The sequence below is a fragment of the Idiotropiscis lumnitzeri genome, chromosome 8 (genome assembly GCF_059441095.1).
Source record: "Idiotropiscis lumnitzeri isolate Australia: NSW breed Sydney's pygmy pipehorse chromosome 8, RoL_Ilum_1.0, whole genome shotgun sequence".
NCBI classification, from domain to species: domain Eukaryota; kingdom Metazoa; phylum Chordata; class Actinopteri; order Syngnathiformes; family Syngnathidae; genus Idiotropiscis; species Idiotropiscis lumnitzeri.
Genome location: NC_142398.1, coordinates 990,001 through 1,005,000, shown reverse-complemented (window position 1 = coordinate 1,005,000; position 15,000 = coordinate 990,001). Strand labels below are relative to the sequence as shown.

The following is a 15,000-nucleotide window of genomic DNA, read 5'->3' as shown; positions in this document are numbered from 1 at the left end:
GCGCCCTCGGTGGATCAGGCGCCCTTGGTGGATCATGATCCTTTCGTTTGTCGTGTCCAATTTTCACAATGAAGATGCCATATGCCAGTACCACAGCCATTCCAAAGATGCCGGTCCCGACGAGCAATCGCTTGCTGTTGTTGCTGCACATCGTTGCAGTGCCCGAAGGTCAGAGGTTACCAGCACTTAACCTTCGGAAAAACACTGTTTACTCGTGGGAGCTGTGAGAGTCGGGGGAGGGTACCTTTCCAGCCAGGTCGCCGAATAGCCGATGCTTCACCCAAGACAGATGAATCCAGTTGGGTCTTCCTTCCACCTTCACGGCAGTGGGCGTGGCGATCAGCACTCGATAAGGCCCCTCCCACCGCTCGCTCGACCACGTTTTCCTCTTGATGACCTTGATGAACACCCAGTCTCCTGCGGCGACTGGAGGTTGACGATGCTGTGGAGACAATGGCATATCTGGCAGTTCATTGGCGTGACGACATTCGCGATATTCGAGTGTCTTTCTCATGTAGTGGGCCAAGTCATGTACTGAGTCCGGGGCGTCTTTTGTTTTTAGTGTCAAGTCGGGAAGATTGTATGGCCTCCCATACAAAAGTTCGAAAGGAGTCAAACCCTTCCCTTCTGCTGGCAGGATATGCATATTCATTTTTACAATATCAATACAGTCAGGCCATGGTCTTCCTGTCTCTTTCATTGTTTTGATCAATTTGTTTTTTATTGTACCATTCGTTCTTTCAACTAAACCAGCACTCTGTGGGTGATAAATGCAATGCCTCTTTAAATTTATTTTGAACTGTTCTGACAATCTTTTAATAACCTCATTTACAAAATGGGACCCATTATCACTTCTGATGACTCTCGGGATTCCAAATGTTGGTATTATATGCTTACATAGTGCTTTAGCCACTGTCAACGCATCAGGCTTGGCTGTGGGAAATATTTCAACCCATTTTGAAAATACATCAATAATCACCAAACAATATTCATACCCTCGTGACTTGGATAATTGAATGAAGTCCATATGTATCGTATGAAATGGGTGTTCAGGCTCTGGAAACGAGCCTCTTTTTGGTCTCACATTTCCTTGTGGATTATTTTTAATACAAATCAAGCATTGTCTGCAAAAGTTTTTTGCATATTGTGTGAACCCAAATGAATTAAAGTGTTTGTTTATTTGATCAACCATGCCCCCTGTTGACACATGGCATGGTCCGTGTGTCACAATTGCTGCCCATGAAAATAGAGATTGAGGCAGCCATGGCTTATCATCCGGACCGCTGTAAAGTCCGTTGTCGTATGTTGCTCCTTTTTTTATCCACAATCGTTTTTCTGCATCAGACACTATCTTGTGCCTTTCCTTGAGAATGTCTTGCAAGTCATCAGTTTCATCTGCCTTGATCTCAGCTTTACAAACAACGGTATTTTCTGCTGCTGCAGCTTTTGCCGCCTGATCAGCAAACCTGTTTCCTACTACCACTGGGTCATTTCCTTTAAGATGTGCTTCACACTTACAAATAGCTAGCAATGAGGGCAGCTGGATCGCAGCCAGGAGGTTAACAAGCAACGATTTATGTTTGACCTCTTTTCCTGTTGTTGTGATAAACCCACGAAGCTGCCATTGACGGCAAAACGTGTGTGCAGAGCTGTATGCGTACTGGCTGTCTGTGTACACTGTGACGGGCCTGCCCTCATAAATCATGCATGCTTTCGTGAGAGCGACCAGCTCAGCTGCCTGAGCAGACATATTTGAGGCTAGTTTTCCTGCTGCGATTATAGTGGTTGCGGTTGTTACTGCATAACCTGCATGACTTTTGCCACACTGATCTTTAAAAGCGGATCCGTCAACAAATATGACATCCCCCTCTGCTAGGGGTATATCAGTGATGTCTGGTCTAGGTTTATACATAACGTCAGTTTCTGTTACGCAATCGTGTGGGGTACCATCATGCGGTGTGGGCATCAGAGTTGCTGGATTCAATGTTGTACATCGTTCAATCGTGAGGTTAGGTTGTGATCGTAGGAGTGCCGTGTAGGACAGGTGTCTTGCTGGTGAAAGAAATGACATTTTTGATTCCAGCAACAAAGCTGAGACCGCATGTGGCACCTTTAGGGTTAGCTGGTGATAGAGGACTACCTCAGCTGATGCTTGTACTGCTAGGGCGGCTGCCACTACAGCTTGAACACAGTATGGGGTTGCCCTGGCAACAGGGTCTAAGTATTGCGAGTAATATGCTACTGGCTTAAGCCTAATGCCATGGTGTTGTAATAATACTGAGGTCATGTAATCTCGCTTAGCATCTACTGTTTGAATGAATGGCTTGGAATAATCAGGCAATGCTAGTGCTGCAGTATCAGTTATTGCCAATTTCAGTTTGTCAAAAGCTGTGTCAGTAGACTTTGTCCAACTCAATTTTGCTGACATTGCCATTGGATCAGTGTGTATCATGTTTTGTAATGGCTTTGCCAGGAGCGCGTAATCTATTACCCAAATTCGGCAGTAGTTGCATAATCCTAGAAAAGCCATTAATTGTTTTTTAGTAGTTGGTTTTGGTGTCGCTACGACAGCTGCTTTTCGGTCTTGACTAATTGTTCTCCCGTCCTGTGTGAGTGTGTGTCCCAAATATTTAACCTCCCTCCTCCACAGTTGGAGCTTATTTTTAGAAACTTTGTTTCCTGTTTCTGCCAAATGTTGCAATAGTGCAATTGTATCGATCTTACATTGGCTCTGTGTCGGGGATGCGACCAGAATGTCGTCTACGTACACAATGATTTGGCTACCCTCTGGTGGGTCAAATTGGGATAGACAGTTAGCGATAGCTTCTGAAAAGATAGTGGGTGATTCAGCATATCCCTGTGGTAATCGAGTGAATGTCAATTTTGCCTTCTTAAATGTGAATGCGAACCAAACTTGTGCTTTCTCTGATAGCGGAATGCTAAAAAATGCATTGCTGAGATCTATTACCGTGAAGTACTGTGAATCTGATCGAAGCGAATTCAACAATGTGTGTGGATTTGGCACATTTGGGGTTCGTTGTATGACTGCGCTATTAACTGCTCGGAGATCTTGCACTAACCTCCATCCCTCTGAGGGTGGGGCCTTTTTTACTGGAAAAATAGGTGTATTGCATTCCGCTTCAGGTGCTTGTATCAAAATTCCTGCTTCCTTTAATGCATTTATTATTGGCTCAATTCCATTTTCAGCATCAGGTTTCAGTGGGTATTGTTTAATGCGTGGTTTATGGTTTGTTTTCCCCCGTATTCGAACTGGGGTGACCCCTTTCATGAGTCCTACGTCAGCCGGCCCCTTGCTCCACAGGGAGTTGGGCAGCCCCATCAGGGCTTGCTCTTCCACATCTGTTAGCAAAATACATCACATCTCCAGAGGTGGATGCATGTGCACCTGCGGGTGCATTGTGACCCTGAGTGTGAGTTTGAGCCTCGACCATCCAGTAGATGGGGAGGTCTCTAGTTTCTCCCCACTCCGAGTCCAATCCCTAATAGTGGACACCAATGTGGCAGAGACAGCGTTGTCGCTCCACTCGTCTTGGTGTGCCTTTGTTATGGATATATGTTTACTCCCTGGGTCCGGCATTAAGTCCAAAATGCATGCTGGTGGGTCCACCGTACAGAATGAGGCGGGCCCTCGGAAAACAAAATACATCACTTGGACTATGCTCGGGCCACACCGGAGCAAAGCCTCGGTGTAGGGCTCATCTGGCCCCGGGGTCCTACTATATCTTATGGTCATGTGTAATTCTTCTGCTGGCATTGTATCATACTCTCCCACAAGGTGTTTTTTTGACAAATCAATGATATGCTCTGCGGTGTGGGTCACATCTGCCGAGGGGAATTCCAAACTCCACCAGTAATATGGCACGTCCTCAGCTTCCGTGACCATCACAGGAACGCAGTCTAGGGGACAGTGAATTACTTTAAACACCCCTTTATTTGTGGGAACAATGGCTAGTTCCATTTGGAGCATATCTGCCCGTCCCAACAAGTTATGTGGGCACCTAGCCATCATTAGGACTCGGCTAGTGGAAGCTACCTCCCTATTCTGGCCCCATTCCAATCTTACAACTTCACTCAAAGGAACTTTCGCCTCCTCCCCACTCGCCCCCGTCATTACTACCACACGCTTAGATTTTGGCACACTGGCTGTCTCTCTAATTACAGATCTTTCCGCCCCTGTGTCTGCGAGGCACATCATAGGCTTATTGTTTACATATACCAAAGTTTCTGGTCTTAGTTTTGAATGCACGTCTTCTTCAGACAGCTGGACCTCTATCTGATTTCGGCCACAATGTTTATCTAACACAACACTTTTTCTCCCTTCATCCGTCCGGACTTTTCCTAGTCATGCCTGCTTGCCATCTCTCTCCCGACATTCTCTGGCAAAATGCCCAGATCTAAAACAAACAAAACAAAGTCCTTTCCTCCTTGCCTCCTCTCGTCTCTCCTCGTTATCACAATCTCTGCCCCCCCCCATCTCATTTTGTTTTTCTGGCTCTCTCGCGGCCCCCTCCACTCTCTGCGCCCTTTTGGCCCCTGTCCCCTCCAATCTGTGCGTAAAATGTAAGTTTCCGCACCCTCTCGCAACTGGACCTCATGCGCTTTTTTCTTCATTTTATCTTTCATCACCTTTTCCACGTGGACTACATTGTCCATAAATTCATCAATCGAGGCCGTGGGTAGCGTTACCATGTTTTGTTCTATCCATGCTTTTATTTGTGGTTTAAGGCCGAACAAAATTGCTTGCTTCAATTGCTGGTTGAAGGGCCCATTAGGGTGACCATCTTCACTGATACCACTGTTTATTTTAAATACTGGGTACAATCTAGCCCTGTACTCTTGTACTGTTTCTTCCATCGACTGTGTAGTTTGACTAATCTTAGCATAGTTTGGATGTTTTACAAACACACGACGCATATTTGCAAAAATGGAGTCTGGATTGCTTAAACTATTAACAACCTCGCCTGGTGACATAATAAGATCGTTACTTTTCCCTGTGTATGGGCTCCACTGCCCTTTGCACTGGTGCCATTTTAACCCTGTAATTTGCATGAGTGCCTGCTGCATTTCGGGGCCATTTAGATGATAACTTTGTTGCAAGTCAATTATTCCCTGAACGCACCCTTCTACATCATCAGTGGGTTTTGGAACATGTTCGAGGACCTTAATCATTTGTTCTTTTGTCCAAGGCCTATGAACCAATACATAATGAGGTTGGCCGTCTTCCCCTGCTCTCGGATTTGCCACCTGGATGAGCGGGAAGGTCTCAGTGGGTTTACTTACCTCGGGTCCCTCCAGGAGGATTGGCGTTCCCCCCATCTCTTTATTCCATGATAACTCGGGCCCTTGACCCCTACGCGTCATCATGTGTGGCCCCGCATTATGTGATGTGGAATTAAGGTCATATCTCGGCGGCGGTATTGTCGGGTACAGCTGTGTCGTAGTGGGTGTGAATGTAATATTATCATCTTGTAATGGTGGTTTTACTTTTTTCATTCGTGTCTTTTCCCCCTCTTGTATATTTTGTGTTGCATTTAACTGCTGTTCCACGCTTGGCCCCGTAAACAGTTGTTCCTTCCTTATTTTAATCACTCGCTTACGTCCCCTTCCCTGTGTCTCATCATCTTCAGCACGAGCCACATTAATACCACTTTGGCTCTCCCCCTCTTTCTTACGCATCTCCTCATGCCAAACTCTAGCCTGCCTCAACTGCTTCCCTGGTGTATCACGAGTACGTTGCTTTTGCCGGTCATGAATGGACAGGTTTCTCAACAACTCCCCCGTCTCTCTTACTCCAGCCAAGTCTGGATCAAATTGATAGCGTCCTTTCCATTTACCCAAGTACTTCGTACTACCCGGGAACTTGAGTTCCATCTTTTTTACCATATCGGGTGATTTTGACCTGTCAGGTCTGGCTCCCCTTTTTTTATCTTTCTTCCCCATTGTCTGCTTGTTAGTAGTCACACAAAAATACTTTGAGAGATTCTCTGGAGAAATGCTACGTGCTCGTTCACTTCCCCTGATGTCAAGCTTCTACCTTTTGACCTAGCGTCTCAGGAGGACATCAGCTTGGTGTTTAAATTTCACGGAACGTGAACGATTTTAGATCTCCTTCAAATACTCTCCATGCACACACATATAATCCGCAGTTAGTATGTCAGTCACAGGCCTGGTCAATTCACTGTCTCACTTGTTCGGACCCGAACCACCCGGGAGTTCCGTTACCCAGGTGCACCGTTAAAACAACTGGTTTTTAATCTGCAGAAGCTACGTTATCTGCAGTAATGTTTTCTTGACTAAACCAAATCTACAGAAGTTACGTTATCTGCAACAATGTTCCAAATTTGCAGAAGTTACGTTATCTGCAGTGAACAACAACAATAGTGAAGTAGCTAAGTCTCACACCAAAAACCGTCTAGGTGCCGTGGTACCCAAAATACTTCAAGAAGTTTTTGTCTTACCCCTTGCCGTCCGTGTCTTTCCTCTGGTTCAGTCGGATGTCAACCGGGGCACTCGTCGGGAGATCCTGCGAGACCGGCCTCAAAATCAGGACGAGATGAGGTTTTTTAAGTCCTGGTTGCTGTGCACAGTCTTTTCCTCCGGTCGTCACCGCCTCCCCCTCCGCATGACCCGGTCAACACCCGTTTTGAAGGATCGAAGGACCACTGTAAAATGTCAAGGGAGAATCACCCCTATGTGGGGGAGCGACTCACGCCTCGGCAAGTAGGAATCCAGACACGGACAGCAGACTACAAGTTTCCGGCCGGGAGAGATGAAACCCCAGTGAACAGGTCTGATCTCTGAACCTCCAGTTCTCTCCAAGCCTTTTATTGAATATCATAAGTCACGTCGACATGTGCCGACACATTTCAATCAATACAGAAATCAATACAAGTACATACGACCGATTCAAAGGTACCTAAATTGTCAAGGGCATGTTTACTTCGGTCCAGCTGGTGTTTACTTGGTCCATGTCCGCCTCCCCTCGTGTGTATTCAGGAGTGGAGTTTGTTCGGTTGCCCTGACCTAAGTGGTCGTCCTAACCTAAGTGTGGTGGTGTGATGGTTAGTTCCTAGATTTTAGTTAATAAATGAACTAGAGTTAGTAACAATATCATGAAACTTTATGTGTTATGTATTTATGTGTTATGTATTTAAACTGTGCATAACATTGGACTGTATGTAAAATCAAACTGTTGTGTGATATTAGACTGTGTGTGATATTATTTTATTACATTCGATAACATGATTGCTCCTATAATGTTCTTCACATTTCCCTCCTTTTTATCGTAATGTAATAACACATCAAACTTACACCATCTCATGCATGACTTTCAGTGTAGTTATCATATCCTTCTTACACTACTTCAAATTCGTAGCTGGCATCTTCATAATCCGCCAGCAATGTTTCTACTTCCTCCTGTAGGCTAACCTTTGCACTTTCAAACATGCGGTCAAAGATTTTCAATATCACATGTCTTAAACAGGGGATACAACAGCACCCTACCACAGATAACAATGCGACCCCGACACATATGGAAACAAACACAGGTATGAGAACATCTTTCCATTGTCCGAACATGTTACTGAACCAACCTATCACGGGGTGATCAATACCAGAATGAATATGCATAGTTTCAGACAACATTTGGAGTCCCTGGAGAGTTTTTGTGATCGATCCATCGGGGGCCGTATTGTTAGGGATGAACATACAACACTGGTCCTGGAAAATTGAGCAGACTCCACCGGCCTCAGCCAACAGCATATCTAATGCCATCCGGTTTTGAAATGCTGTTAGAGAGGTTGCGTCGAGCTGTTCGGCCAGTGCCATTCCCAGAGCGTGTGTGTAATTAGTGAGAGTCAACACATTGTAATGGATGTAATTAATGCGATCAACATTTTTATTTGGGGTAATCCAAATGAAGATTGATTCCCACCCTGCCGCAATTTGGTCCACCAATTTGTATTCGTTTGGCACCCCCCTCGGCACCCCTATGGCATCGATATACGTTGGATTAGGTCCCATATTCAAAGGTGCAATGTTTCGTCTCCTCCTATTATTTAGAGTGTGTGTCTTGACTATGGCTATGTGAGCTGGGAAGATTAGAATTACGTGTGCACATGACCCACTCCATTCCTCGGGGAGATGCCCCCGGAGGGTCTTCCCCCCACACCACCACCAAACATCCCGTCGTTGGTACACGAGTCGATCATTAGTTGGCACAATAATGGTTGTGTTACACATAAAATCTGGCACTGTTCCGACAGACGGGCAGGTGTTACCGGAACAATTTCTAGCTATGCAGGCATAGTTCCCCTCCTGGGGAACCTGGAAGTAAGGGGGCTGATGGTTCGTTTTGAGAGGTGGATATGCTTTCCCATAGGCATTACATGTGGGATCAGTAGTGAATGTCACATTAGTTGTGGAGCTAATGAGCAGACTACAATTCACGTTATCAGATATGGCCGGTGTGGGGAGTAGAGATGGACGGGCCTTGAGACAGACTACACAATCTTCATTTACCCCTTTTGTGGCCTCCTGCGCTGCCGTAACCCAGGTATTTTTAGCAACATCAGTTCCTGTGGCCAGATATATAATTTTGTTTTTAGTTACCTTAGCGGGGTTGAACACATGAATCCCTTTCGCTGCTCGTCCTAGTGAGATGTATGCATCTTTGGGGTCGACTAGCACTGGGTCCCTGCACACAATCATGTCAACACAGGGGTCCTTGGTTGGACCCGGAAAGTATGCATAAAGCCTTATCAACATACATTGTGATGAGTTCTGCTGGTTTGTCATATTCACTGTTAACACTATGTCATCTGGTAACCGAGTCAATTCTATTATGGACCCCCACTGCTTAGCAAGAGGGGTTGTTGGACGAGGCTTCCAATCCTTGCCTGAGTAAGCTGCGGTGTTCCCCCAGGATTTATCAATTTGCCCAATCATAGCATAATAGTGATACTTCCCGGGAGAGCCACCTGTTAAAGCTTTAAGACTTTTTTTTACCGTATTTTAACTCAGTATATGGTATCTTAAATGAGAGCGTCTGATTCACTTTCACACAAACCTGTATCAGATAAACATGACTGCTATGATTTGAACATTGTTGACCAGGAAAATAGACCAGACCATGACCCTTTATTACAGGAGCGCGCCGCGTACGTGCCGTCAGGGAAGCGAGTTGCGCTCGAGGGGCGCTCTGGGCGCCCTTCGGCTTCTTCCAGACCTTCTCGTGCAGATGGGTCTCACGATATTCCTCATAATGCTGGTCATGATCCTTTGGGGGTTCAGGTGCCCTTGGTGGGTTATGATCCTTTGGGGGATCATGTGCCCTTGGTGGGTCATGATTTTTTGGTGGATCAGGCGCCCTTGGTGGATCAGGCGCCCTCGGTGGATCAGGCGCCCTTGGTGGATCATGATCCTTTCGTTTGTCGTGTCCAATTTTCACAATGAAGATGCCATATGCCAGTACCACAGCCATTCCAAAGATGCCGGTCCCGACGAGCAATCGCTTGCTGTTGTTGCTGCACATCGTTGCAGTGCCCGAAGGTCAGAGGTTACCAGCACTTAACCTTCGGAAAAACACTGTTTACTCGTGGGAGCTGTGAGAGTCGGGGGAGGGTACCTTTCCAGCCAGGTCGCCGAATAGCCGATGCTTCACCCAAGACAGATGAATCCAGTTGGGTCTTCCTTCCACCTTCACGGCAGTGGGCGTGGCGATCAGCACTCGATAAGGCCCCTCCCACCGCTCGCTCGACCACGTTTTCCTCTTGATGACCTTGATGAACACCCAGTCTCCTGCGGCGACTGGAGGTTGACGATGCTGTGGAGACAATGGCATATCTGGCAGTTCATTGGCGTGACGACATTCGCGATATTCGAGTGTCTTTCTCATGTAGTGGGCCAAGTCATGTACTGAGTCCGGGGCGTCTTTTGTTTTTAGTGTCAAGTCGGGAAGATTGTATGGCCTCCCATACAAAAGTTCGAAAGGAGTCAAACCCTTCCCTTCTGCTGGCAGGATATGCATATTCATTTTTACAATATCAATACAGTCAGGCCATGGTCTTCCTGTCTCTTTCATTGTTTTGATCAATTTGTTTTTTATTGTACCATTCGTTCTTTCAACTAAACCAGCACTCTGTGGGTGATAAATGCAATGCCTCTTTAAATTTATTTTGAACTGTTCTGACAATCTTTTAATAACCTCATTTACAAAATGGGACCCATTATCACTTCTGATGACTCTCGGGATTCCAAATGTTGGTATTATATGCTTACATAGTGCTTTAGCCACTGTCAACGCATCAGGCTTGGCTGTGGGAAATATTTCAACCCATTTTGAAAATACATCAATAATCACCAAACAATATTCATACCCTCGTGACTTGGATAATTGAATGAAGTCCATATGTATCGTATGAAATGGGTGTTCAGGCTCTGGAAACGAGCCTCTTTTTGGTCTCACATTTCCTTGTGGATTATTTTTAATACAAATCAAGCATTGTCTGCAAAAGTTTTTTGCATATTGTGTGAACCCAAATGAATTAAAGTGTTTGTTTATTTGATCAACCATGCCCCCTGTTGACACATGGCATGGTCCGTGTGTCACAATTGCTGCCCATGAAAATAGAGATTGAGGCAGCCATGGCTTATCATCCGGACCGCTGTAAAGTCCGTTGTCGTATGTTGCTCCTTTTTTTATCCACAATCGTTTTTCTGCATCAGACACTATCTTGTGCCTTTCCTTGAGAATGTCTTGCAAGTCATCAGTTTCATCTGCCTTGATCTCAGCTTTACAAACAACGGTATTTTCTGCTGCTGCAGCTTTTGCCGCCTGATCAGCAAACCTGTTTCCTACTACCACTGGGTCATTTCCTTTAAGATGTGCTTCACACTTACAAATAGCTAGCAATGAGGGCAGCTGGATCGCAGCCAGGAGGTTAACAAGCAACGATTTATGTTTGACCTCTTTTCCTGTTGTTGTGATAAACCCACGAAGCTGCCATTGACGGCAAAACGTGTGTGCAGAGCTGTATGCGTACTGGCTGTCTGTGTACACTGTGACGGGCCTGCCCTCATAAATCATGCATGCTTTCGTGAGAGCGACCAGCTCAGCTGCCTGAGCAGACATATTTGAGGCTAGTTTTCCTGCTGCGATTATAGTGGTTGCGGTTGTTACTGCATAACCTGCATGACTTTTGCCACACTGATCTTTAAAAGCGGATCCGTCAACAAATATGACATCCCCCTCTGCTAGGGGTATATCAGTGATGTCTGGTCTAGGTTTATACATAACGTCAGTTTCTGTTACGCAATCGTGTGGGGTACCATCATGCGGTGTGGGCATCAGAGTTGCTGGATTCAATGTTGTACATCGTTCAATCGTGAGGTTAGGTTGTGATCGTAGGAGTGCCGTGTAGGACAGGTGTCTTGCTGGTGAAAGAAATGACATTTTTGATTCCAGCAACAAAGCTGAGACCGCATGTGGCACCTTTAGGGTTAGCTGGTGATAGAGGACTACCTCAGCTGATGCTTGTACTGCTAGGGCGGCTGCCACTACAGCTTGAACACAGTATGGGGTTGCCCTGGCAACAGGGTCTAAGTATTGCGAGTAATATGCTACTGGCTTAAGCCTAATGCCATGGTGTTGTAATAATACTGAGGTCATGTAATCTCGCTTAGCATCTACTGTTTGAATGAATGGCTTGGAATAATCAGGCAATGCTAGTGCTGCAGTATCAGTTATTGCCAATTTCAGTTTGTCAAAAGCTGTGTCAGTAGACTTTGTCCAACTCAATTTTGCTGACATTGCCATTGGATCAGTGTGTATCATGTTTTGTAATGGCTTTGCCAGGAGCGCGTAATCTATTACCCAAATTCGGCAGTAGTTGCATAATCCTAGAAAAGCCATTAATTGTTTTTTAGTAGTTGGTTTTGGTGTCGCTACGACAGCTGCTTTTCGGTCTTGACTAATTGTTCTCCCGTCCTGTGTGAGTGTGTGTCCCAAATATTTAACCTCCCTCCTCCACAGTTGGAGCTTATTTTTAGAAACTTTGTTTCCTGTTTCTGCCAAATGTTGCAATAGTGCAATTGTATCGATCTTACATTGGCTCTGTGTCGGGGATGCGACCAGAATGTCGTCTACGTACACAATGATTTGGCTACCCTCTGGTGGGTCAAATTGGGATAGACAGTTAGCGATAGCTTCTGAAAAGATAGTGGGTGATTCAGCATATCCCTGTGGTAATCGAGTGAATGTCAATTTTGCCTTCTTAAATGTGAATGCGAACCAAACTTGTGCTTTCTCTGATAGCGGAATGCTAAAAAATGCATTGCTGAGATCTATTACCGTGAAGTACTGTGAATCTGATCGAAGCGAATTCAACAATGTGTGTGGATTTGGCACATTTGGGGTTCGTTGTATGACTGCGCTATTAACTGCTCGGAGATCTTGCACTAACCTCCATCCCTCTGAGGGTGGGGCCTTTTTTACTGGAAAAATAGGTGTATTGCATTCCGCTTCAGGTGCTTGTATCAAAATTCCTGCTTCCTTTAATGCATTTATTATTGGCTCAATTCCATTTTCAGCATCAGGTTTCAGTGGGTATTGTTTAATGCGTGGTTTATGGTTTGTTTTCCCCCGTATTCGAACTGGGGTGACCCCTTTCATGAGTCCTACGTCAGCCGGCCCCTTGCTCCACAGGGAGTTGGGCAGCCCCATCAGGGCTTGCTCTTCCACATCTGTTAGCAAAATACATCACATCTCCAGAGGTGGATGCATGTGCACCTGCGGGTGCATTGTGACCCTGAGTGTGAGTTTGAGCCTCGACCATCCAGTAGATGGGGAGGTCTCTAGTTTCTCCCCACTCCGAGTCCAATTCCTAATAGTGGACACCAATGTGGCAGAGACAGCGTTGTCGCTCCACTCGTCTTGGTGTGCCTTTGTTATGGATATATGTTTACTCCCTGGGTCCGGCATTAAGTCCAAAATGCATGCTGGTGGGTCCACCGTACAGAATGAGGCGGGCCCTCGGAAAACAAAATACATCACTTGGACTATGCTCGGGCCACACCGGAGCAAAGCCTCGGTGTAGGGCTCATCTGGCCCCGGGGTCCTACTATATCTTATGGTCATGTGTAATTCTTCTGCTGGCATTGTATCATACTCTCCCACAAGGTGTTTTTTTGACAAATCAATGATATGCTCTGCGGTGTGGGTCACATCTGCCGAGGGGAATTCCAAACTCCACCAGTAATATGGCACGTCCTCAGCTTCCGTGACCATCACAGGAACGCAGTCTAGGGGACAGTGAATTACTTTAAACACCCCTTTATTTGTGGGAACAATGGCTAGTTCCATTTGGAGCATATCTGCCCGTCCCAACAAGTTATGTGGGCACCTAGCCATCATTAGGACTCGGCTAGTGGAAGCTACCTCCCTATTCTGGCCCCATTCCAATCTTACAACTTCACTCAAAGGAACTTTCGCCTCCTCCCCACTCGCCCCCGTCATTACTACCACACGCTTAGATTTTGGCACACTGGCTGTCTCTCTAATTACAGATCTTTCCGCCCCTGTGTCTGCGAGGCACATCATAGGCTTATTGTTTACATATACCAAAGTTTCTGGTCTTAGTTTTGAATGCACGTCTTCTTCAGACAGCTGGACCTCTATCTGATTTCGGCCACAATGTTTATCTAACACAACACTTTTTCTCCCTTCATCCGTCCGGACTTTTCCTAGTCATGCCTGCTTGCCATCTCTCTCCCGACATTCTCTGGCAAAATGCCCAGATCTAAAACAAACAAAACAAAGTCCTTTCCTCCTTGCCTCCTCTCGTCTCTCCTCGTTATCACAATCTCTGCCCCCCCCCATCTCATTTTGTTTTTCTGGCTCTCTCGCGGCCCCCTCCACTCTCTGCGCCCTTTTGGCCCCTGTCCCCTCCAATCTGTGCGTAAAATGTAAGTTTCCGCACCCTCTCGCAACTGGACCTCATGCGCTTTTTTCTTCATTTTATCTTTCATCACCTTTTCCACGTGGACTACATTGTCCATAAATTCATCAATCGAGGCCGTGGGTAGCGTTACCATGTTTTGTTCTATCCATGCTTTTATTTGTGGTTTAAGGCCGAACAAAATTGCTTGCTTCAATTGCTGGTTGAAGGGCCCATTAGGGTGACCATCTTCACTGATACCACTGTTTATTTTAAATACTGGGTACAATCTAGCCCTGTACTCTTGTACTGTTTCTTCCATCGACTGTGTAGTTTGACTAATCTTAGCATAGTTTGGATGTTTTACAAACACACGACGCATATTTGCAAAAATGGAGTCTGGATTGCTTAAACTATTAACAACCTCGCCTGGTGACATAATAAGATCGTTACTTTTCCCTGTGTATGGGCTCCACTGCCCTTTGCACTGGTGCCATTTTAACCCTGTAATTTGCATGAGTGCCTGCTGCATTTCGGGGCCATTTAGATGATAACTTTGTTGCAAGTCAATTATTCCCTGAACGCACCCTTCTACATCATCAGTGGGTTTTGGAACATGTTCGAGGACCTTAATCATTTGTTCTTTTGTCCAAGGCCTATGAACCAATACATAATGAGGTTGGCCGTCTTCCCCTGCTCTCGGATTTGCCACCTGGATGAGCGGGAAGGTCTCAGTGGGTTTACTTACCTCGGGTCCCTCCAGGAGGATTGGCGTTCCCCCCATCTCTTTATTCCATGATAACTCGGGCCCTTGACCCCTACGCGTCATCATGTGTGGCCCCGCATTATGTGATGTGGAATTAAGGTCATATCTCGGCGGCGGTATTGTCGGGTACAGCTGTGTCGTAGTGGGTGTGAATGTAATATTATCATCTTGTAATGGTGGTTTTACTTTTTTCATTCGTGTCTTTTCCCCCTCTTGTATATTTTGTGTTGCATTTAACTGCTGTTCCACGCTTGGCCCCGTAAACAGTTGTTCCTTCCT

At 45.9% G+C, this 15,000-nt stretch overlaps 1 protein-coding gene and 1 pseudogene across 5 annotated transcripts in view; one reads left to right on the top strand and one right to left on the bottom strand.

Moving 5' to 3' along the window:
• Positions 1 to 15,000, top strand: part of LOC148331465 (lysine-specific demethylase 2A-like) — a 224,002-nt gene that overhangs the window by 16,910 nt on the left and 192,092 nt on the right. The window contains exon 1 of one of the 5 annotated variants that reach the window (XM_088301660.1): positions 7,511 to 7,568. The exons of 3 other annotated variants lie outside the window; for them this stretch is intronic. In XM_088301660.1, coding sequence (XP_088157786.1) covers positions 7,536 to 7,568 — 33 coding nt within the window. In that variant the 5' untranslated portion in view covers positions 7,511 to 7,535. Of the gene's footprint in view, positions 1 to 7,510; positions 7,569 to 15,000 lie in introns of those variants that run through there. One more of the 5 variants, XM_088301659.1, reaches the window with a different exon arrangement.
• Positions 1 to 15,000, bottom strand: part of LOC148331467 (uncharacterized) — a 201,953-nt pseudogene that overhangs the window by 90,939 nt on the left and 96,014 nt on the right.